The sequence below is a fragment of the Macaca fascicularis genome, chromosome 7, assembly GCF_037993035.2.
Source record: "Macaca fascicularis isolate 582-1 chromosome 7, T2T-MFA8v1.1".
Lineage (NCBI taxonomy): Eukaryota > Metazoa > Chordata > Mammalia > Primates > Cercopithecidae > Macaca > Macaca fascicularis.
In genome coordinates, this window is record NC_088381.1 from 16591728 (window position 1) to 16615074 (window position 23347).

Consider the following 23347-nt stretch of genomic DNA (forward strand, 5'->3'; position numbering starts at 1 on the left):
ACAAAGAAATGCAAGCCAGGAAGTCCCCCGATGACTAGCTTGCCTCCTGAGGGGTTACCCTGATGGAACGGAGGGGTGAGGGAGTGCGTGCGGGAGGCGCTGCTGCGGTCCTTTCCATCACTGAGTCCCAGCGGCAGGCAGGCCCTTTTGACACATTCCCTTTGATCGGGCAAGGCAGGCACAGTTATATTTCACACGTGGAAGAACTGGAGGCTCAGAGAGGTGATGTAACTTGCCCAAGATCATTCAGCTGGAGGAGGAGGCAACTGGGTCCAAAGCCTGCATCTTTCCCCCTCGTAGGGCCTCTGCTGTGCTGCCTACCGTGTGGTGGGAATCCCTCTTCTCAACTCCAGGAGGGCAAAGGAAGTCATGACGAAGGCTGAGAGCCTCCGGGTCACTCAGGCTGGCAGCTGAGAAAGCTAGAAGCCTCTAATTTCCTAACTGATCTTCTTGCATTTTTATACCTTGAAAAATAAAAGACCAGATTTGCTTTAAATGATTTTATTAAAAATTGTACCAATTGATGGGGGGAAGATATACACACATACACACATATGCATGTGAAGAACATAAACACATAAAGCCAAAGGCTCTGTACAGTTTTTTTAAAAATGGGGCCCCTATCTTCTTCCTCTCTCCCAGAGGCAGAGTGCCCAGACCCCAGGGCAGCTACCCTGGGGATGAACAAAATGCTACATTCTCACTGGGTCTCCCCGACAGCCCCCGTGGATCTAGGGATAGGGTAGAAGGCTAGCAATGCTCCCAGAGCAGGGAGGGGTACTGGCCACCTGCACAGAGAGAGGGGCAGTGCAGGCCTGGGAGCCAGCACAGGGCTCTGAGCACCTTCAGCTGGGAGGTTGGCTGGGCAGCTATGAGCTCAGCTTTCTCCATTATTCCCTCAAGACTCAAAGTCCCCACCTGCCCTCAGGCTGCCTGAGGGTGACAGGTGAGCCCCTTCCTGCTAGGGTGTCTGGCCAGGATGGCCTGCTTCCAAGTCCTCACCTTCACACAGAGAGCTGTCTCCAGGCCAGGCCAGCACTGATTTGCAGAAGGCCTGTAGAGCCATGGTGACCAGTCTTCCTGCTTCTTCCACCTCCCTTCTCCCTACCCCACCTCCCCATCAAGTCCCTCACAAAGAAGCACTCACTGCAGTAGCGTGCTCCCTGCTGTCCAGGACAGTCACAGCGGATCCACAGCACTCTTCCCGGGAGGCCCTGGCAGAACTGTCCCGAACAACCCCCAGGCAGGAGCCACCTGCGATGGGGCTGGGCTGCCAGGGGCAGAGACGGGGCAGCTGGGCCCCTCTGGCCCTTGAAACAAGCCTGCCACATAGCTTTGAACACAGACCTGCTCCCCGGGGGCTGAGGGAGGTCACTGGGAGGTGATCCTTTTCCACCTCGGACTGAGCAAGAGGAGGCTGCCAGGGAGCAGCGCTCCAGTGGCCCGGACTTTGAAACAGGCCAGGCAGAGGCCAGGCTGAGTCCTCCACCCTCACTGCAGGAGTCCGACGTCTGGCCTGGGGAGTTCCCTCACCAGATCTGTCCACCAACTTCTAGAAACCCCTGCTTGGGCGCCGTGAATTGGTAGGACTGTTTTGACCCCGAATATCAGGCTTCCCTGCCTCCCAGGCATTTCTTCCACGAGGAGGGAGCTTTCCAGGCCCTCTCCCAACCCCCACCCTCAGCAAGCCACAAAGCCTCCACCGTGTTCAGCTGGTTACAGGTCAGGATCCAGGTCAGACTCTCCCTCCCTCTAAATCTGATTCTCCACCCCTCGCTAGAGACAGCCAGGCTCCTGGGGGTGGAGGATGGAGTCTGAGGGGGTGGAGGTGGGGGGAGGGGCAGGTCTCCTGAGGCTAGACTTGAGGAATGTTTAGGCCAACTCAACAGGCAGAGGAGGAAGGGGCCAGTCTAGATCACTAAGCCAATTAAAAACAACCAGCCAGAAAGAACCTTTCTCCTTCCTGCCAGCTACTCCGCCAGCTACCTCCTGGGTCTTTTGTGCTTTTTTTGGTGGGGAAGAAGGGAGAGGGAAAAGTGAGGGGTGTAAATTTTGCCCTGGCTTTGCATAATATGGAGACAGTGCAGTCAGACCACCTTCCACCTGCCCCAGGCTCGATGTTGAGGTGGGTTTGTCAAAGTCGGGGCTCAGTTCTCAGGCCACGGGGCACCCAGCCTGGGCCCAGCAAGGTCTCTGAAGCTGATGGCCTTGCCTTAGCACCAAGATCGAAATCGTTTTCTCTCTCACTGAGCTCAGGTGGAGAGTCTGCCAAGAGGGGTGAACAGTGGCTGCTGTAAATAACCCCGGTTTTTTGGTGTGTGCCACTGAAGCATACGGCAGCAGCCTGCCTGTCACCACCTTGATCCAGGCAGGGGAGAACAACATATGTCCCATACACATCATAAAATGGTATGGAGACCCACAGGGAAGGCCGAATTCCACAACGGCCAGTGTGTCCCCGAGCCAGTCCTCATCACGCTGGTCCCCGGCTCCTTCTCTGCAGAGCAGGAACCCGTCTTCTTAGCAGACAAATCATGGTACACACCCTGAGAATAGAATTCTGACCAAGAAGAGGTAATATCTCCAGAATATCTGAGCAGAACAAAACAAAGGCTTACACGCACAGTTTGAGGCCCTTCTCCTCCAGGGTGCTGTGAGCCCATATGGCACCTTTGTGCAAATCAGGAAAGGCACCCCTTCTTCTTGGGAGAAGTAGCCCCACACCAGGGCACACAGCTTAGTGAGCAGAACACAAGCTGAATTCCAGCCTCCATTAGCTCTCTCTGCAGGTGCCCTTGTGCAGTGAACAACCTGCACAACTGTACATCCAGAAGATCAACGTCTCCTTCAATAGTACTGAAGACCTCCTCTCTTCAGAACTGGAAGAGCTTGGGCTTGTTCAGATTTGAGAGTCTGCTCTGGACTCTTCCTATTTCCTTGGGTAGCCCTGAGGTCTTCTTTGTCCAGGGAAGCCGTCTTTTCTTTGGGCCTTACTTCACTGTTAGCACCAATGTTGTCTTTTCTCACAGATGCAAAAGTTATAATTTAGCTTCCAGCGTCTGGTTAACAGATTCCCCGCGCCTGCTATTGGAGCTGCCACACCGGCTGCTTTAGATCCTCTCCATAAGTGCCGCAGCAGGGAGAGAAGGGAAGACATGTAGAGGCAGCTGTGATCCTGCTGCTTCCAGAGCAGGCCCTTCCAGCCTAGCTGGAAGCTGGAGGAAGACAGGAAGTGTGTACCCAGCTTTGACGGTTCCCCACTCTAATCATTATCTGTGACTCTAAAAGTCACTTCTCAGCTGGCAAAGCCACTGTCCTGGCTTCTTCTGTATCCCACTAGGTGTGAAAAATGATTGGGGATGAGGGGGAAGAGGTATGTTGTTTCCAAGGAAACCAAAGGGTCTGGGGTCCGCTAGGGCTGATTCTTACGGTGGAGCAGCCACCACATTTTCCAGCCCCACTGCAAACCTGCCCCCTGATGTCCCTCGGTGCTGATGCTGGGGGTGGAATGCGGTCTGTCGGTGGGGTCTTTTGAAAGAAGAGCCAACGAAGGCACAGGCTGCCGGCAGCAGCACGCTGACTGGCTATTCAGCTCATCCGTGGCTGACACCCAGCTGGTCCCAGGCCGCCAGTGGTGGCAGTGGCTCTGTACCTCAGGACCAATCCTGGGGCCTCCAAGGGGGACCAAGTCAGTTTTGAGGCCTAGCCAGAAGTCTGGTTCATTTTGCGACATGTGTGAGGGGTCCTTAGAGAAACCCAGCCCTCCCTGAGGTCTGACAGGAGCTGGCCAGGAATCCTTGAGCCCTTGGAGCAGGTACTGGCTGGGGCAAGTGAGAACCAGACAGATGTGCAGCTGGCCGGCCAGCCTAGTGAAGCTGCTATCCTCAAGTGGAAAGCCCCTGGCCGAGGCCCTGCTGGGTTAAAGCAATGTGCCCATCAGGATCATGGTCCCCATCCACAGTGGAAGGCTCAAAAGTGTGGTGGAACTGGGAGTCTAATCCACTCGATTTCTTAACTGAGTTCCTCTGGAAAAACCACAGTCCACTTCCCAGAGAACATCACTAACGGATCATCTTCGACAACCGGTAGATTCCTCGGTCGAAGAATCTACTTGTCAGAGGCCTTGGGAATTCTCACCATCACAGACACATCAGCCTCCCCTTCAACAGGGTTTGACAACAGCCCCATTCCAGGTCAGGGGCCTGACAGAGAAAGAAGGTCCCACTTCAGTATGTTGTATGTACACACAGGGAGAAATGTAAAAAAATTAAAACGCAAAATAACAACAAAAAAACAACTTCACAAGACACAGTGTCAGTCCTGCCCGATGTCCTTCCTGACGGTGTTCCTGGTGCCCCATGTGAAGCGGGCAGCCCAGCCTCACCTAGGGCCCGCCCCGTTCCTGTTCTCTTCTCCATTCAAAGCAAGGTTGTGCAGGAAGAGGAGGATCTGCCACCACACGCGATTTCGGTTCTGCTGGTGCTGAAGGGAGAAAAAAAAAGACCAACATAACTCCCAAACACAACCTTAGACGACTCCCTCTCATTTCCAATAAAAGTTCAGATCTCCAAGTCTCACGGCTGGCACTTTAATCCTATCAGTACAGCCCACAGCAGGGAGGGGGGGAGGCGAAAGAGACACTGCCATGTGGAGGAGATAGTAGAGTTCTCCAAAAACAATTGCAGTTTTAACATTAAAAAGAAAAGACTAGGCTCTATATGCACTATGCACAAGAGGATTAAGCTTTTTCCCCTGCTTGCAGGATTTTCCAGAGTTTAGCCAAGTGCTGCTTTTAATCAGATTGGCTCCCGAGCCCCTCAAACCTCAGCTGCATGAACAACGAACTGGCTTCAGAAAGAGAAGAAGTGCCCCCCTCTCTCCCCCGACTCCAAAGTAACATAGAGAACAAGGGGGAAGGGGGGGCCTCCATCTGCAAGTGATTTGACACTGTGAAGGTCAAAGGGTTAATCTTCAATTTAAACCACACTGCTGAGGCAGCAAAAATCTGATTTCATCCAGTGCAAACACGCACACACACAGACTCTCTCACACACACACACACACACACACACTCTTGTGCGCCCGCCCGCTCTCCCTCTCCAGCATCTCCAGCTCGGTGCTGCCCTTTTTATAGATGCTCTTGACAGTAAGCCATAAATAATCCCTCTTGGAGCACTCTCCTACTGACTGGAGCCAATTAAACGTTAAGCAAGAACATACTTGAAAACAAAACAAAAACAAAGAATATATACTATGCTCTGGAGGTTATCCCAGGTCCTACTGTCAGGCTGGGAAGCTAGGGGCAAAGTTCAGGGGTCAGTGGCTCACCAGATTGGGGCTGGTGCCCTGCCCACGCAGGTACCATTTCCCAGGAGAGGCCCGGGCGGGGCGGGGGGGGGAGGAGAAACTGAGGGGTGCTGGAAGAGGCGGTCTTTGTTCTCTCTTTGTCTGCCAGGGCAGGAGGACTGGGCGGGGGCCTCTCCACAGGGTTCTCAGTGGACAGGGGAATAAAAACCTAGTGTGCAGAAAGGAGCCAGCACGGGCTGGACTTGGATTACTTCAGTGGCCCCGTCAGCAAGCAAGTTTACATGAGGTGTCCGGGGGAGCTGGAGCCCTCTCTTAAACTGTCTTCAACCACAGCACCAGCCCCCACCAGGCAACTACTCCGGTCAGATGAGTTGAGGAGAGAAGAAGCCAGTGGCACAGCTGGAAAGGGGACCCAGGTTGCCTGGACTCCCAGAGCTTCCAGGTTCCGTCCAGCCCCGGCCTCCCTGACCTCTCCCAGGGCCACCATGCAGGTTGCCGGCTTCCCCTCCATGCTGCCCTAGGCCACAAAAAGAGAGGCATCCAGGCAGCTGGCCTCGGGCCTGACAACCCAGGTGAACACAGAGTGCCCCGGTCCATGGCAACGGCATTCCTCCTTCCCCCGTGGAAGAGCCTGGAAAACAAGCCAGCAAAATGGAGACACAGCTCCTGCTTGGAGGGGAAGGGAAATCGGGCGTGCCACAGAAGAGGCCTGGCAGACAGCGGGTGGGGAGATGGATGGCTTCCTCGTGTTTTGTAAACAAAGATGAGTAAAAAGAGGAAACACACCCGGCTTAACAAAATCTGGTTAGAGTAAAACAGCGTGAAAATGGACTCAGCTGCAAACCCAAAGCCTCGGGCCTGCGGCAGCTGGGCCAAAGACCCCTCTCCTCCCCTCCCCAGCTGCTGCCCGAGACAGGTGCAGAGGTCATGTGGCCGAACAAGAGGAGAATCCAGGAGCAGACACAGCCCTGGAAAGGCCAGTCTGCTGGAATTCCAGAGCTCCTCAGGTGCTTGTCTGAGAAGACTGGTGGCAAGAACAATCATCACCATCATAGCAACGTGGGGTAGGGCGGCAGCGGGGGATGGGGAGGAGCCAGGCTCTGTTCTGTGTGTTCTGCATCCTTGCTTCTCAAAGGGTGGTCCATGGACTAGCAGCCTCGGCATCATCAGAGAGCAGCCTGGAAACGCAGACCCCGCATCGGAAGATTCCCCAGGTGATTTTGAGGCACATTATCATGCTCATTACGTAGCTACCACACAGCTAGTTTAAGTGGCAGGGACTGGACTAAACCTAGGCCATCTGGCCCTAGAGCAATGTCCCTTCCCATTATCACTGTGCTCAGAGTGCCACTACCTTTCTTTATACAAAGCAGACCCTCTAGCCTCCCCTTCACTAAATCATCTCAAAACAGCTCAATGGCCAAGGAAAGCAGGTGAGAATTCTATGATTTGGGGCTGGGGCGATTCCCATCTCTGTATGTTTCAGTTTCTCCCAAATTCCACTAATGGAGGCCATCTACTGCCCGGGCAACTTGAGATCTCTGAAGATGAGGCACAGACTCCATCATCTGGGAGTGCTGGGGGACTGAGAAGCAGCTGTGGGCCAGAGAGAGCTTTCAGACAGGAAGACTGAGGTCCTGCAGGGGACCCAGGCAGGCCTAGGCACAGGAAGCAGGGTACATGGCCGGCCCTTGGGAAGCATCTAGTTTCCAGGCCTCTGTGTGTGACAGTCCTTAGGGCTCATGAATTGGCAAGGAAGGCTCTATGGTGTATGGATCCCCAGGGACAAAGAATCAGAGGACCTGGCTTTAGGGGTGGATCTCCCATCAACCTGCTCATGAGTTCCCTCTTGGCTTATAAGGAAAATGCAGGTATTGTACTAGATCAACGGTTTATAAACCCAACTGTGTCACTAAGCCAGCTGAGGTGCTGTTGTAAGTACAGTCTCCAGGCCTCTCCCAGACCCACCGGGTCAGAATTTCATGGAAGGGTCCCAGGAATCTGTGTACTGAACAAGCTCCCTGGGTGACATTTTAGAGATCAGAAATCATTTATTGTGTATTTTAATCATACAAGCAATACATGTTAATTGTGGAAATATTGGAAAATACAAGACATTACAGAGGAGGAAATAAAGTCACTCATGATCCAACAGCCTAGAAGAAAACACTTCACGTGTTGGTGTTCTCTCCAGTGCCTTTCGATCTCTTCCCACCAAAGTAATGTCTTATCCATTGGCCAAGCCAAAGGTCAATCCTGCCCAGGTGGTTCTGTGGCAGCCAGGCCACAGCCTTTTGGAAACCACAGAGGTGCTCTCCAACCCTAAGGAGTTAGTCATCCACAACTACCTTCAGGATTATAACTCAGAGCTCCAACAACTGAATTCTGTCAGCCGGGTGTAGGGCCTGGGAACCACCCATGGGCCCAGGAGCCCTCTCTCGACTATAAGCAGATACCACACAGGCTCCCTTTGGCCTTCTCCTGCCTCAGGGCAGCCCTCACAAGACCCTTTTCCACGAGGAAACCAAGAGAATCAAAGAATGCCCTGATTACAAAATACAACAATAAATAAAATCTTTCCTAAAAGTTTAACAAAAGGGCCTGACTAGAAAGGAAAGCAAAAGGGCTTGAAGGGAGGCCAGTGGGAGAGACGGTGAGGAGGAAGGAAGTCGGCCTTCACCGAACAGGACTAAGAACACAAAGACACCAAAACACCAGAGAAGGTGGGTCCTTCCACAGGAGGATATGGAGGAGAAGGGGACAAGGAAGGGGAACCAGGAATGAGTGCACTTGGCCTCTGCCCCTCAGGCACCTGGCACAGCACCCGGTGCACAATCTGAGATCAACGAGGGCAGACCCGCAGAACCAGGCCTGCTCTCCTAGACTCAGCTAGGGCACCCCTCACAGAATGGGGGTTCCCAGAATACACAGTCGGGGTGACCCAAGGGTGGGGGCTGGGATACAGGGGAGCAGAAGCTCACCCTAGAGCCCTCAGACTCACATGATTTAGAAGCCAGGGCCAAGGCATGGAGGGAATGAACAGAGGTCAACGCCCCCAGGGCAGGCGTCCTAACATGGTAGATCACAGTGTTCTCTTCAGTGAAGAGAGCGCAGCCAGGCGTCAGAGCCCCGTGCCCCTTCTTTGGCCCAGTCTCATTTTCTTGCCGGGGTCAGGGGATGAAGGCAGTCAGCTGACAAATGTTTCCATCCCTACTGTGTGCAACACCCTATGCCTGAACGCACAGCTGCTCATCCTGTATAAAGGGGAACATGGAAGGCATACAGTAGGCACTCAACAAGGGCACGCTGGACCGACTACAGAGGAGTCAGCCCTGAAAGATAACCCACTTGTCTGAGGCCAGCAACAACTGATGTCTGGCCAGGTCTAAAGATGTACTTTCTGTCATAGTATCAGCCTCTCACCTGGGGAGAGGCCCAACTAGTAAAAGGCCTCCTTTTTTTTTTTTTTTTTTTTCCCTCTAAAGAGCTGGCTGTGGTGTCTGACAAGGTTGGACTACATAAATCAAACTCTGTTTCATCCCACACAGCCTCTGCCCTAAGCACAAAGCATGTTCCCTACGCTCCCTGGATAAGAATCTCCCTCTGCCTCTCCCCCTTTCAGATCCAATTCACACCCTCTGGGGGCTTTGTGTGTCACCAGTGTTCCAGATGCTCCAGCTAGAGCTAAGTCACCCCAAAGCATCAGAGGAAGAAGCAAAGCCAAGCCGTGTGCAGCTCTAAAAGAACCTAACTCACAGAATGCAAATTTACCAAACAGAGAGCAACTTATAATATCTGAGATATAGAACAGAGCACTTTCCTTTCTTCTCATGTGATCCTCACAATAGGAAGAGCAGGTATTATCAACCCATTCTAGAGCCATGGAAACAATGGCTCAGAAAAGTCATCCCAAGTTAGTTGGGAGGGGTGTTATTTGAGGCTCTGACTTCTGACTCCAAAGCTATGTTCTTTCACTAAAATTTTGCAGTGTGTTTATTCGCATTATGAAAATTGTATTACCTTTTCAAAGCAAATCACCACTGATCTGCTCCCCTAGTATATTTAAAGACATTGTTTCCAGATCATTAACTATTTAGTAAGGATGCTGTAGACCAGAAAAAAATAAACCTTTCAGAGGCAGAGCTAACTGAAGATCAAACAGAAATAAAGCTAAAACTGGTCTGAAATTACAACTTCAGACCATGATCTGAAAGCACACTCCATCTCTTCAAAATGCAGAATTGTCTATACTCAAGGGGAAGGTACACAGTCTACGATGTGAAGTTTTCCTCCCTCTTCCCTTTTCCCTGTCATTCTCTAAACCTACTCAGGCCAGGGCTGAAGGAAAGATCCTTGCAGTTGAGAACAGGAACACTGAGATAAGAGAGACTTTTGGAAAATTCCACTTGAAAGAAGCTAGGAAGATGTTTTCTGTTGAAATCAGCACATTTTAATCAAGCACCCAACTGAGCCACCAAGCACCTAATTGAGCTACCAAGCACCTAACTGAGCTACCAAGCACCCAACTGAGCTACCAAGCACCTAACTGAGCTACCAAGCACCCAACTGAGCTACCAAGCACCGAGCTGAGCTACCAAGCACCCAGCTGAGCTACCAAGCACCCAGCTGAGCCACGAAGCACCTGAGCTACCAAGCACCTAACTGAGCTACCAAGCACCAACTGAGCTACCAAGCACCTAATTGAGCTACCAAGCACCAACTGAGCTACCAAGCACCCAACTGAGCTACCAAGCACCTAACTGAACTACCAAGCACCCAACTGAGCTACCAAGCACCTAACTGAGCTACCAAGCACCCAACTGAGCTAAGAGTTATGTGGATACAAAGATGACTAAAATATAAACTTGGTTCTCAATTGTTTTACAATATAATGGGGAGAAGAACAAGAACACAGAGCTAAGTATCACATGAGGCAGAGTGGGTTGAGGCAGCAAATGCGTGCTCCCTTGTACCGTTGTTTTCTGGAATGTGATTGCTGGGTAGCAGGTATAGGGCGGTTGGACCATGGTTCCAGAATCCATCAAATCTGTATGGCGCCTAGCTCAGCAAACTATAGTGTGACTTAAGCATGTTACCTCACTTCTCCGAGCCTCAGTTTCCTACAACACAGGGACAATGGCGTCTAAAAGTACAAGGTTGCTGTGGTGATGACATGAGAAAAATATACACGAAGCACCGGGCCTGGGGGCAGCAATGAGCAGGCTCCTTCTTCCCTGGGGAGCACAAGGAAAACCTGGGACCCACTGGCTTTGCAGAGCACTTCTCTCAACATGCTGTGCAACAGGGCCTGCCTGGGGAGCACCGTCTTCCCGGTGGACTCATGAAGCCCCTTGGAGATCCCTGACGTCTGCTTTGAGACTGGCCACCGCAGCCACAGGCCATGGGGCTCAGGATTCTAGGCTGCCAGGCTAAGCCAAGGATTCTGAAACCCAGAGGGCAACCCTTGGGACCAGTGGGCCCACTGCCTCAGACTGCTTCTGACCCAGAGGCCCGAGGAGCAAGCAATGTGGCAAAATGGAAAAGGAAAAAAAGGCTCCTTGCCAAGAGCTTCTTCAGCCCAGCCAGCAGTGTTAACAGAACGGTGAAGCCACCATGGCCACGCCCATAGATGCTCTAAGGACAAGAGCAGTCTGAAGCCAGCCAGCTCTCAGTGGAAGATGGCAAGGCTTCCTCTAACACAACTGGCAGACACTGGCTCCAGCCACTGGGGGTTGAGGGGTACGGGTGGGGGACAGAGCTGTGCTGTACCACCCATGTCCCCAGACCCTTGTTTTGCACCTCCACAGCCTGGAGGGAGGAACTACCGAGACCCTTAGTTTCCCTCCAGCTGAGAACAGCTCCATCAAACTACTGGGCAACTTCTGCAGAGCTCAGGAGGGCATGACGGTGTGTGCCCTGGTTAAAGAAGGGAGAGGGAGGGGGTTGGGGGGGACAAGCCTGTTGTGTGTATGATGCTATGCAAAATAACCCCAGGTTCTGACTCTCAACTTGGGGTCTTTTCAGCTGACTGTTCATGTCCTGTCCAGGACCAGGTCAAGGCAAACCAGGCAAGGAGGAAAGCTGGAACCCTCTCCTTCACACACGGACTGATTGTGCTCTGGTCATGGAACAGGACCTCTTGGCTGCCAGATATGGATCAAAAGGCAGACCAGATATTTCTCTTTAACCTTCTTTCTTTGTGTCTCCCTTAGTCCCCTCCTCCCATCACCCACTTTCCAAAAAAAAAAAAAAAAAGCCAGTTTCCATCCCATGGCCTGCCTTGGTGGGGAGGGGATGAACTCTCCGGAACTATGAGCCCTTCTCCTGGAAGAGAGAGCAGTCAGGTGCAGAGTGTGTGGGGAACTCAGCCTCCAGTCTGCCACGCTGATGACTCAGAAGCTAAATATAGCGAGCGATATAAACAGAGCCAGCCACAGAGCAAACACAGGGCCCCCAGCCCTGGCGCTGGCTCTCACGCACTCTGGCTCTCCGCAGGCCCTCCCCCAGCCTCATTCTTCCCCTGACACCGTCCTAGGTGGGCCTCCCACTCCTGGGACAGAGGCTGGCTTCCTAGGGACCCTTCTCACTCTATAGCAAACCTCTGGTGCCCCTGCCCGGGGCTGTCCCATCTAGACCCTGAGCAACCTAGTTAGCCAGCTTGAGTTCCAGAAAACCACTAATAACGAGAGAATCCCAGTGTCAGGAAGCAGTCAGGGGCTCCCTGAACAAAGAATCCAGTCTGCTAGGCAGAGAAGCTGCTAGTTAATAAACCATGCAAACACCAACTTGGGTACAACTTCCAAAAGAGCTCTCCAAATTACAAAGTCAGGTACAAACAAAATCCTAAAGTCATCTTTTAACATATTTCTAAAAGTACTCAACTGTCCCTGACTTAACAAGTTATTTGTATCACAACTCCTAAAGGCCTTTCACATCAACTCTGCAAGGTAAGTATTAGAAATCAAGGCTTGGAGAGATTAAATGATTTGCCCACGGACACACAACTTATAAGTGGCAGAGCTGGGATTTGAACACAGATCTGCCTACAAGTCTAGGATCATTTTTGTGACATTACAGCTAAAGATGGTTTCAACCGAGTGGCTGAAAGTTTTCTCAGATTTCATTTGCCAAAAAGTCTAATTACTATTCAGGGAATTTTCAAACCCGGCTTTTCTGAATGGAGCCACTCCTGATCCAAGTGAAAAAGCCATTTCCAACATGAAGAATTCCAACCCTCCTGTAGCTTTACTCATTCGACTGTCTACAGTAACTACTGTTTTTGAGGATTCTTGGCTTCTTAATATTGCCCAGAAATACCCCCACAAATGTCATGATGGGCCACTGGGACAGAAGAGACTCTCCCAAGGGGAGGGGATACCACTTCCTGTCCCTCCTTAGGCTCATGCTGAAGGAGGCCATGGCACAAGGACAGGAAAGCTGGGGTTCAGACCTTCTGACCAGGGCAGCCCAGGGGCTCAGGGAGGAAGCACATCTGTACCACGCTCTTTCGCACAGAAGCTGGACACAGAAGCAACACAGCACCACCCTCAAGATAAGTCATTATCAGCAGACCATCGGGGGTCCCTGCCACAGTGTGTCAGCTTACAGAGGAGCAAACAGGGGAACCTTCACTCCTGCCCCGGCCAAAGGAAGGTGGGATGTGCGGTGAGGTTGGGAAAGGCTTTCACCTCCACTCACTCTGCCTCCAACTCTCTTGCTGCTTTGGAGACACAGAGCTGAGGCGGAGCACCCTGCTGACTCTGACCTTCTGCCTCCAGTGTTTTGCCTGTGGGTCTGGAAGAGCCACCCTGAACTGATAACTTGGGTAACCAGGCTAGTCTTCCACCTAGCAAGGCTCTCGGGAAATGTGCGGAAAGCGCAGATGGCTTGCGTGAAATGACACCGAGGGAAACTTGGAACCTGTTGCATCTGCAGCCAGGCTGATACACTCAATTGGCCATAATTCCATTTTATCGCATCACCACGCCCCCTCCCTCTGCTCCGTACCTCCAAGGGAGAAGATTATTCTGATGCAAAAAAAACCAAATAACTCAGGTCTGTAACCAGGGACTAAAAGGGGGAGTTCACACTCTCCACAGAGCTATGGACCAGTGGCCACTGTCTGGCCCCAGGACACTATCCCAGATGTAGGGAAAGGTGGTGGTCAGGCCTCCTCAAGCCCCATCTGCCTATTGGGTTGCCTCCCTTGGCTCTCTCAATCCAGCCCGCAATGATGGGGAACGACTGTCTTTCCCTGAAGGGAAATCGATAAGGCCAAGGTCCACAAATGATCAGTCTGGACACTAATTCCTCTGGACCAGGCAGGTGGAGGGAAGTTCAGGGGAAGCAGCTCTACTCAGGGAGTCCCCTACCAGGTGGAGTGGGAAATGAATTGTGAACCAACAAGAACAAACATGGGGGGTGATCAGGATCATAAACACAAAGAAGGAAACAGGCATTAAAGAACATCTATTAGGTGTCCCGAACTCTCATAGGTATTTTCTCAATTATCACAGTAAAATTCTGTGGTATTAGCACTAATTCATAGAAGAGGAAATAGGCTCAGTGAAGTCAAGTGACTTCCCGAAAACTAGTAGGTGGCAAAGCTGGTATTCAAACTTGGACTTTGTGACTCTGAACCCAAAGCCTAGAAACTAAATCCTAAACAACCTCCTTCCCACTGCCTCAGTTTCTCTGCCCGCAAAAGTGAGAGAAGGGAATAGGGAAAGAAGATAAAGGATAAGAATGGAGGAGTAACAACAGTACTTTCTAGATACGAAATCTTAGATTGTAGTTTATATAAGAATCAAGTTTAGAAAATGACTCACTTCTTAAAACCAGCCACTGAAACGCTCCAGGAGTACCAGTGTTCCACCTGTCTGAAGCCCCCTCCCCCAGCCCTAGCCCTTCCTGCAGGATGAGTTCCTGGTGAAGGTCTATAAGCAGGGTCAGTGGGGAGGAGGGGGTTAAAAGCAAGAAGACTCTGGGGAGAACAGCTCAAGGAGAAGACAAAAAGCCTGGCTCTTTGTACTGGAAAATTTGGGAAAATCAGCTCTTTGAGCTAGAAAGGGCTCACTGGCCAGCCTCCTACCCTTGCAATGAATTGTAGCTTTACTCAAGTAAGTAAAGAAGTAGGTAGCAAGTAAGAAGTAAGTAAGATGAAGAAGTAGGTAGCTGGCAAGAAGGGTAGGGGTATAAGTAAGTAAGTAAGAAGAGTAGGTAAGTAAGTAAGAAGTAAGAAGTAGGTAGCTGGCAGGAAGGTAGGGGTATGGAAGTAAGAAGTAAGTAGTAAGTAAGAAGAAGTAGGTAGCTGGCAGGAGGGTAGGGCTATAGGAACTTGGGAGCCAGTGTGGAGTAAGAAGAAGTAGGTAGCTGGCAGGAGGGTAGGGGTATAGGGAACTTGGGAGCCAGTGTGGAGTGAAGTGTGAGGCAGAGGAGGCTCTCATGAAGCTCTCCTCCAGTTCTCCTTCTCCCCAGCTTGGATGGCTGTGGCTAAAAGCACGGCACCTTGTCTAAAACTAACCTGTGCCCTCAAAGAGGCAGCTCTGAACTGGGAGAAGTGATGCCGACCAGCAAAAAGCAAGGCAAGGCTGGGCACAGTGGCTCATGCCTGTAGTCCCAGCACTTCGAGAGGCCAAGACAGGTGGATCATCTGAGGTCAGGAGTTCGAGACCAGCCTGGCTGACATGGCGAAATCCCATCTTCACTAAAAGTACAAAAATTAGCTGTGCGTGGTGGTGGGCGCCTATCATCCCAGCTACTCGGGAGGCTGAGGCAGGAGAATCGCTTGAACCAGGGGGGTGGAGGTTGCAGTGAGCCGAGATCATGCCACTTTACTCCAGCCTGGGCGAAAGAGTCAAACTCTGCCTCAAAAAAAAAAAAAAAGCAAGGCCAGACCTTCGGAGAAGGGCCTCCTCCTCCTCCTGTTCAGGACCAAGTTAGGAGGGTCCCCAGGACTGTATCCTAGTCCTGTGCCAGGGAGGGCTCCCAGCCTGTTCCCAAGCCTATAGAGGCTCACCAGTGGATGGGGGAATATTCTGGGGAATAACTGGTGAGAGAGATCAGATTTTTGCAAATGAAGCAAGCTGCCTTCCATGGAGCCCTCTAGATGAGTCTAGGAGAGCCACAGCCACTGTGTCCTCCCATCCTCTCCAGTACCAGAACTGGAAGCTGTGAGCTGGGCTCAGCCACAGGCCTGTACAACCAGGGTGGAGTGAATGGGCAGGAAGGAGGCCAAGAAACTGAAAATAAGAATCGGAGCGAGTCCACATATGGACTGAAGGGGAAACTCTAAGCCAAGTTTCCACCAAATAATCAAAGGAGAGAATAAGAACTGGAGCGTAAGTCTATTATCTAAGCATAGGGCCACCCTCCCTTCCTGATAACTAAGGGACTGGGAGGACTTACCAGGCCCAGGCCTAGCCCCAAACTGTCCTCAGAACTCCTTGGCAGAGGGCACTAACCATAGCTAACCTGCAATGGCCTGTTCTTAGGAAACCCAAGGTCAATTCCTCTTCCCCTGGCACTGGCAATGGTTTGACACTTAAGTCAACCTACTATTACCAATAGCTCTCCTCCGGCCACCTGCAGCTACCCGTCTCACCTCAGAGTCTGCCCAGTCATGGTCAAGCTATGTATTCCCTTGATTTCCTGACAGTCAGACACACATACGCACATACAGAGCCAGCTGGGCTGGGGACACAGTCCCAGAAGTACAGAATGTGTTCGCTTCCAGGTGGCATGCCTGTGCTTCAGCTGTGGCTGTACCAGCACGGATGCAGCCTCAGGCTCCTCTCCCAGCCTTGGCAGCCATCCAGAAAGCCAGCCTGAAGAGGAAGGGTTAAGTGCCTGGGGCCCAGCCCAGACAGCGGCTGCTGGAGCAGGGAGGGCAGCCTCCAGTCCATGGCACAGAGGGCTCCTCCAGCACGAGCCTGCCAGCCGCCGCCTTTGTTGATGGACTCTGCCACATGCTCGGCTGACACGCGATGCTCCGCCCTGGCGGGGCTGGTGCCAGGCTGCCGGCTGAGCGCCCGGCTGGCCGCCGGTCTGGGGAGCCTCTCCGAGGTACACTCTGGAGTCCCAGACCCTGGTTCCCAGACAGAGACAGTGAGGAGCGGCCTCCCCAGCTGGAAAGTGTCAGGTTTCAACTGGTTCCACCACTTTCCCCCACTCAGGCCCCATCCCTTGGCCTGGTTACCCGTTTCCCACTGTACCTTAGCCAGGCACCCCCCAACTGCCCGGTTTCACTGCAGCACCCTGAAAATCTTCCTGTTAGGTCTGTGAGGGGCAACCCCCGGGCCACAGCCATAAGAAGAGACAGGCTGTCAAGCAGGGCTGCAGAAAGCCATCCCATTCCCAGGGAGGGACTGCAGCCTCTCCCCAGAGGGCTCTTATGGAACATGAGTTGAGAGCGGGCAGTTTACCAATGTGGAGCTCAGAGATGAGGGCAAGACGCTCATCCAGTTGGGCCCATCCTGCCCATGGCAACCGCAAGAACCAAAACTCTGGGACCATATCTTTGAGGTCTGGCAGAGACAGAGTTGCTGACAAGAGGAGACAGGCAGGCCCTGGCCCCCAAGCCCCAGCAGACTCAACCCTCCTCCCCTACACCCCCGTGCCTACTTGCTGCACATGGAGCCGGTGGAACTGGTCTGCAATGCACTGAAGCTTTCGGGCAATCTGTACCTCTGCTCGATGTTGCCACTGCCCTTCGGGGGGCTGCTCCCCGATGGGCAAGACTGCCGGGAAACTGGCAGGGAGAGGAAGCCGGTAGCCAGCATTGCCTGCAAAGATAGAGGACCCACATCTCAGCATTCTCCACAACTGCTCCGGCCTCCCCACGCCTGCCTGACCTGGCCAAGACCGGAGGCTGAGGGTAAATCCTCATATGAGAAAGGATAGGAACCGGCCTGCCTCTATCAGGGCACTCTGCCAGGCTGGGACAGCCTGCTGCCCAAGTGCACAGAAGTTGCAGAACAGAAGTGAGAACAGAGAGAGTGGCCCCAGCCTCCCCTTCGCTTCTCCATTCACCGACAGTGCCATGACAAAGGGCAGGTGGTAATGTGTGCAGGCGAACATGACCCCTTCCGTCCTTATTTGTCAAGCCACCCTTAACCACAGTTGGTTATTCACGTAGTAGCAGGTTGAAGCTCTTCTCTGGAAAAGCACTGGAGGTACCTCTCCAGTTTCTGGGTTGAGCAAAGTAAGGGGCAGAGAAAGAAAAAATCAAAAAAGTGTCTCCACTTTTTTAGTGAAGTAGAGAAATGCTAGTCTCCCGAAGCTCCTGGGCAGCAGCACAAAAACGAGGCAGGGAAAACTCCTGAGACGCACGGAGCTGCCAAGTTCCTCTCTGGAGACAGCCCCAGGCAAGACCTCCAGACCAGCGCTCCACACTCACCGAGTGCACGCGTTAGAGCCACCGCTAGGGGCGCCAGTCCGCCGGCCTCCTCGCTCCTTTCCCTCTTCCCCGCCTGCCCGCCTCATCCAGCTTCTCAGACGCCCGCCAGAACCCCTTTGCCAGAACTGCCCTCAGGGGCAGTTCCCTCTGGGAGTGACTGCAGTGTCTCCTCAATCTGCTCGTCAGACACAGTAAGCCAGCCTCCTAGCCTTTACCCTCCCTCCATAAGCTGCAGTGCTAATAGAAGAAAACAGACCGTCTAACCTGCCCTTTTGCCAGAGGAGGGCATATTTCTCACAAAACAAACTATTTAAGCCCACAAATGAAGGGGTCTTGTCTTAGCCTTGGAAGCATCCCCTCTGCTGGCATTGGGCCCAGGCCGGCCCAACCTCTTTCTCCAGTTTCCCCTTCACACACAGAAAGTCCCAAGTGACAACTGGGGGCCACCTTCTGCCTTTGGGAACCCTCCCTCCCAGAACCAGCTGGGTTTTCCCCCTTCATTGTCAACAGCCGGTCACAGATCCCCCAGCCTTCTCCAGGGCAAGAGGAGCCACTTCATAGTAGGCAAGTCACTGCTAGGACACTAAAGACCTGGCCACTCAAGGGGCACAGGATGTAAAAGGAGATACCATGGACACAAGGATCCCTCCAGGAGGGGACAATTTGCCCTCTGGGGGGCCTGAGGCACAGGTGAGGAGGAATAACAAGCCGAGAGGCAGCAGGTGGAAGTCAAGGAATCAACAGCGCCGCCGATCACTTTGGGGAAGGAAACAGCAAAGGGCAGGTTTGGGGAGGGAAAGCCCCTCTTTTCCCCCAGTATCTGTGGGAGGAGTCTTGAGGCTGAGAGCACTCACCGTAAAAGAGTCGCTGGGGTTCCTCAGTTACCCCACAGGGCAGCATGACACCTTGGCTGGGGGAGGCTGGGCCGAGGGTCTGGGTGGCCTTGTCTTCCTGGCTGGTGGGTCGAAGGCCAGGGCCACAGCAGTGGGTGAGAGGGAAGAGCTGAAGTCGGCTGAGGGGGCAGTCAAGTAGGCTCTGGGCAAACAGATCGGCAGAGAGCGAGCTCCCGGGTTGGGACCCCGGCTCCCCGTCCTCCGGCTGGAACACATCATCCTCCAGCTCCTCCACACACCGAGATGGCTCCATCTCTCCTGTGAGGGGGCAATGCAGTCATGTGGGCTGCTGCCCCACCAGGGCCACACCTGGAAGGACTCCCCTCCCCTTCTTTCTTCCGTGCTCCCCCTTCTTATTTGAGGTGGCCGGACCACATACTGATGACATACAACCCTGGTAATAAAGCACTGCCAAGGGTGACACTCACTCCCAAAGTGTGGGCTGCCTACATGTTCAGGGGCTCTCCACACCTCTTCCCTGGGCCCGCCTGGAACCACCCTTTTTCCTGATCACGTTTTCTGACCTAGGCCGGGCACAAAGTTTGACTCTGAGGGTTGTGAGCGATAGCAGGAGTAGAATCAGCAGCTATATGCATGCAGGGTACCTGGGAAAATACAAAGAAGACTAGCCTCTGGTAAGTTGCTGTCAAGGGTGCTGTGATGGGCTATACATACAGTGCTCACCACACACACGCACGCGTACACACACACACACACACAGTCATTGTCCCAAGGAAACTCTTATCTCAGTCTGAGCTGAGCTCCAGGCTCAGCAGCAAAAACAAAAGCCAGCAATCCTAGAGCAGCCAGGTTCCCTCCAAACCTCTAAGCCCCGCCCTGCTGCCCATCTACTCTAATCTCCACCCCTTGCTTGCACAACACAACAAACAGGCTCTGCAGTGTGGTAAGAGTGTGTCCTGGGAGAGGGGATAAAGACCCAAGCTAGTCATTGCAGCTGCCATCTCAGCTCTCTTTGAGCAGAGGTGAGCTGTCTGCCCACCAAAATTGGCCCGGAGGGTAGGTTCAGCCTCTCCCAACTAAGTTTCCTCACTAGTCTCCACGATTTCAAATCCTTGTTTCCACAGCCTCCCGCTCCTGCCAGCTCTGAACCTGAGACTGGTACAACTGGTCTTACAGAAGGAAGTGAAATTCAGCCCTCTCCCTATGACCTCACTCACTGCCTATACTACTCAGGTTATTGATATGAGTTTCTTGGTGATAAAGAAGTTCCTCTTGCTCCACCTGATGGCTCTTGGAAGTCTGAGCTTGGAGCTACTCAGCATCTTAAGCTTCCAACCCAGCTCCCTACACATGCCAGGAGCCCCTTAGGGCCTCTGCAGCAGCAGCCAGAAGCAGCCACCACCTGAACAGCTACGGATAAAGGGATGAATTTCATTCTTGTCAGACTCAACTGGAGATTCCTGGGGGTTCTGTCCCCCAGTCCCTTGCCGTTGAAGAATATGCCAAATGGTCTATGGATTGGGGAAGTAGCTAAAACAATCTCAGTTCAATTCAGAATCCTGCCTTTGCCAAACGCAAGCTCTCTGTGAGGTGCTTGCTTGGGCCCTCCCTTGTCCCATCCCATCCCTGTCCCTGAGCTGTCTATGGTCCTGTCTCTGTCCTCTTCCCTGGAGAGTGAAGAGATGCCTGCTAGGATGGCAAGCAGGCACGTGGTGTTCTTTGGACAGTGTTTCCCAAGTGTGTGTGTGTGTGTGTGTGTGTGTGTGTGTGTATGGGGAGGGGGGTAGGGGGTGCACTCCAGCTTATTAACAACAGGAAACAAAATTTCCTGATGAAAGGACCAAGTGCTGTCCTGCCAGTCACCTGGCAGGGGCTCCCCTCCAGCTCTCCAGCCTCCTCTTCTCAGGCTGGCAATCCCGACCTAAGAAGGGGCCCTCAAAGCCAATCACAAGCAGGGGTCATTGTCTTGGTTTTTCCTTTGAAGCCTATCACCTTCCCCTCCCCCTCCCAGCAAAGCCCCAAAGTTCAACCCTTGCCTGGACTGGACAGTGGGGGAGGTGCAGCCAGAAGGTGTGGCTCTGCAAGCCCCGGGGACCCCTCTCAGGCTCCACAAACTGTAGGTGGCTTGCTTGTAGGTGGGCGCCTCTGGAGGGGTGCTGGGCAAGGTCAAGGGTAAACTAAGAGAGGGTGAAGAAACCCTTTCCTCCCTTTTCTCCTGAGCTTAAGAGGTGATGTCCAGAGTGGCGGCAGGAGGGCACTGAGAACAGGGCCAGGGAATGCTTTATTCCTAGCACAGGAACTCAAGCCCCGCTGCAGCCATCCCAGCCCCTAAGGGCTGGAAGAGGGATGCTGAACTTAAGACTCCTCCTCCTCTTAGGAGAAGGCAGCAGCCAGACACCCAGAGCCTCGACAGTGACTAGGCGCGCGCGCGCGCACACACACACACACACACACACACACACACACACACACACACCCACACCCAGACCTGGGTGACTCCAGGAGAGAGTCTCAGCCTCCGAGTCGTGATGCCAGGGCTCCGCGCCAGGGTCCAGCGTGACGAGCACTCGGGGGCTTGACGCCCAGACTCGATTGGGAAGGAGGGAAAAAGCCCAGCTGTTAAGGAGAGAAGCTTTCAGACTCCGCAGGGAGGCAGGATGCCCCACAATTCCTGTTCTACCCCAAAGTCAGACCCAGAGGCTGGGCCGTTCTCGGGCGCCCAGGTCTGCTCAGCAGTGCACCTCAGGTTCCCCTGCCTACCTGGACCCAACTCCTTCGAGTCCCAAATGCTACCCCCAAGTTCCCTCTTGGAGCAGCGCACCCAGCTGTGGGTTCTGCACCCCGTTCTCTCACCCCAGGGCCCCAGTTCTTCATGGTCACCCCAGACGCCCGCAGCCCAAACCCTTCCCGGGCCCCCATGCGCAGCGCGACTCCGCTCCCCACTTCCCCAGGGAGCTGCGATCCAACTCCGCCCGGACCCCGGCCGCCACCCGGGCGCTCACCGGGCTGCGGCAGGAGGCGGGAGGCGCAGGCAGGGGCGGCGGCGATAGCGGGCGCGGGCCGGGGCGGGAGGAGGCCACTCCGCACGGTGCGGTATTGTTTCCAAAATACGCCCGCTCGGGGCATCCCGCAAACAGCTGATGAGGCCCCGCCCCCCTGCGCGTCACGCCGAGGACTGGCCAATGGCGAGTGAAGCGCCAAGTCCCGGGCTGGGCAGCTGCCAGGGACGGTCACGAATGTACGAACCTTCCCTTGGAAACATTGCAAGGGACCGAGCAAAATTCCGACCGTCGCCAGAAGCGCAGTTGGAGCGCCGTCGCCAGCGCGGATTCTGTCCCTAATACAGGCTCTGGAAGCGCCAGAGAGTCCCTGAATCCTCTATTAGGTGTCGGAGAGGGGGCGCCAAAGTAACTTTTGTCTTCTTTTTCACGGGAATGGGCAGAATAATTGCTGCGCGTCCAGAAAGGGAGGGGGGAAGGAGGCGGGGAGTTTTTTGATGAGGCTGATGCGTCCAGTGGGTGCAGGGTGCAGGGTGCGGGTCCCTGTGGGATCCCAGCTTCAGGGGAAAGCTCCCTCCCGCCTGCCGAGCAGGTCAGAAGAAAACTGCAGCCCCAAAGCTGAAGGTGTGTTTGAAACAAACACATCCAGAGGAACCCTTAGGTCCTCTTCTTGACTGGGCATAGTGGGCACTGGCAAAATAAGGATCTGGCTGAGAAGAGGAGCGCTCAAGAAGGCAGGGGCTGCTTGAGCGGTTGACACATATCTCGCATATGGCAGCGTTTAGAGATTGTGCTGGTGCTGCCAGGAGAGCAACATGTCCTGCAGACCGTGCAAGGGAATCTGTAGGCTACTTCACAGACATTTACCGAGCACCTACTCTGTGCCAGATACTGGGCTGAGTGCCAGAAACCTGGCGTCTGCCCTCAAGGAGCTTACAGTCTACTAGGAGAGGTAGCCCTGAAAATAGTGAAAAGTCATAGGAATTGTATCCGTTCCAAGGATAATGACTATTGAGGAATGCAGAAAAATTCAGAATACAAAGGCTGGAGAAGGCCTCAGGGAGACAGCTTTTAAATTGAATGGGAAATATTTTTCAATAAGGAAAACCAGATGCACGTGGCTCACGCCTGTAGTCCCAACTGGGAGGCCTAGGCAAGGCGGGTGGTTCACTTGAGCTCAGCAGTTGGAGACCAGCCTGGCCAACAGGGCGAAACCCTGTCTCTACTAAAAATACAAAAATCAGCCAGGCATGGTGGCGCATGCCTGTAATCCCCGCTACTTGGGAGGCTGAGGCAGGAGAATTGCTTGAACCCAGGAGGCGAAGGATGCAGTGGGCCGAGATAGCGCCACCGCACTCCAGCCTGGGCGACAGTGAGACTCCATCTCAAAAAAAAAAAAAAAAAAAAAAGAATAGCCCAGGCCTAAGGGTAGCCAGCTGAAGTGCTGAGCTGGAGAGCTTGCCTGTGCAGGGAGCAGAGGGAGGCTTGGTGACTGGATCATTGGGTGCACACTGAGATTTAGGAACAGTGGGCATGGGCAGGTGGGTTCAGGTCAGATTACAGAGGTGTCTCTGGAATGCCAGACTGAAGAATCTGTATTTTATAAAGGGGAGGCGGCAAAGATTTTATTGGAGATGAGCGACTTGACCAAGCCTGCGTTTTAGGAAAGATAAAATGATGAGTCCAGAAAGCAGTGAGAGGGAGCCACTCCCGCAACAATCCTGACCCACCAGGGGCGGTAGGGCTCAGCTGTGCTCTGACCACTGAGCTGCTCTCTGAGTTGTAAACTC

The 23347-nt window shown here is 53.4% G+C and overlaps 1 protein-coding gene across 1 annotated transcript; it reads right to left on the bottom strand.

Moving 5' to 3' along the window:
* Positions 1 to 485: 485 nt before the first annotated feature.
* BMF (Bcl2 modifying factor) lies at positions 486 to 21700 on the bottom strand. Its single transcript, XM_015452635.3, is given in 6 exon segments — positions 486 to 4482; positions 16930 to 17090; positions 18559 to 18855; positions 21047 to 21133; positions 21136 to 21174; positions 21561 to 21700. Coding segments are annotated over 6 exon segments (810 nt in total). The 5' UTR covers positions 21685 to 21700; the 3' UTR covers positions 486 to 4380.
* Between the last annotated feature and the right edge of the window lie 1647 nt (positions 21701 to 23347).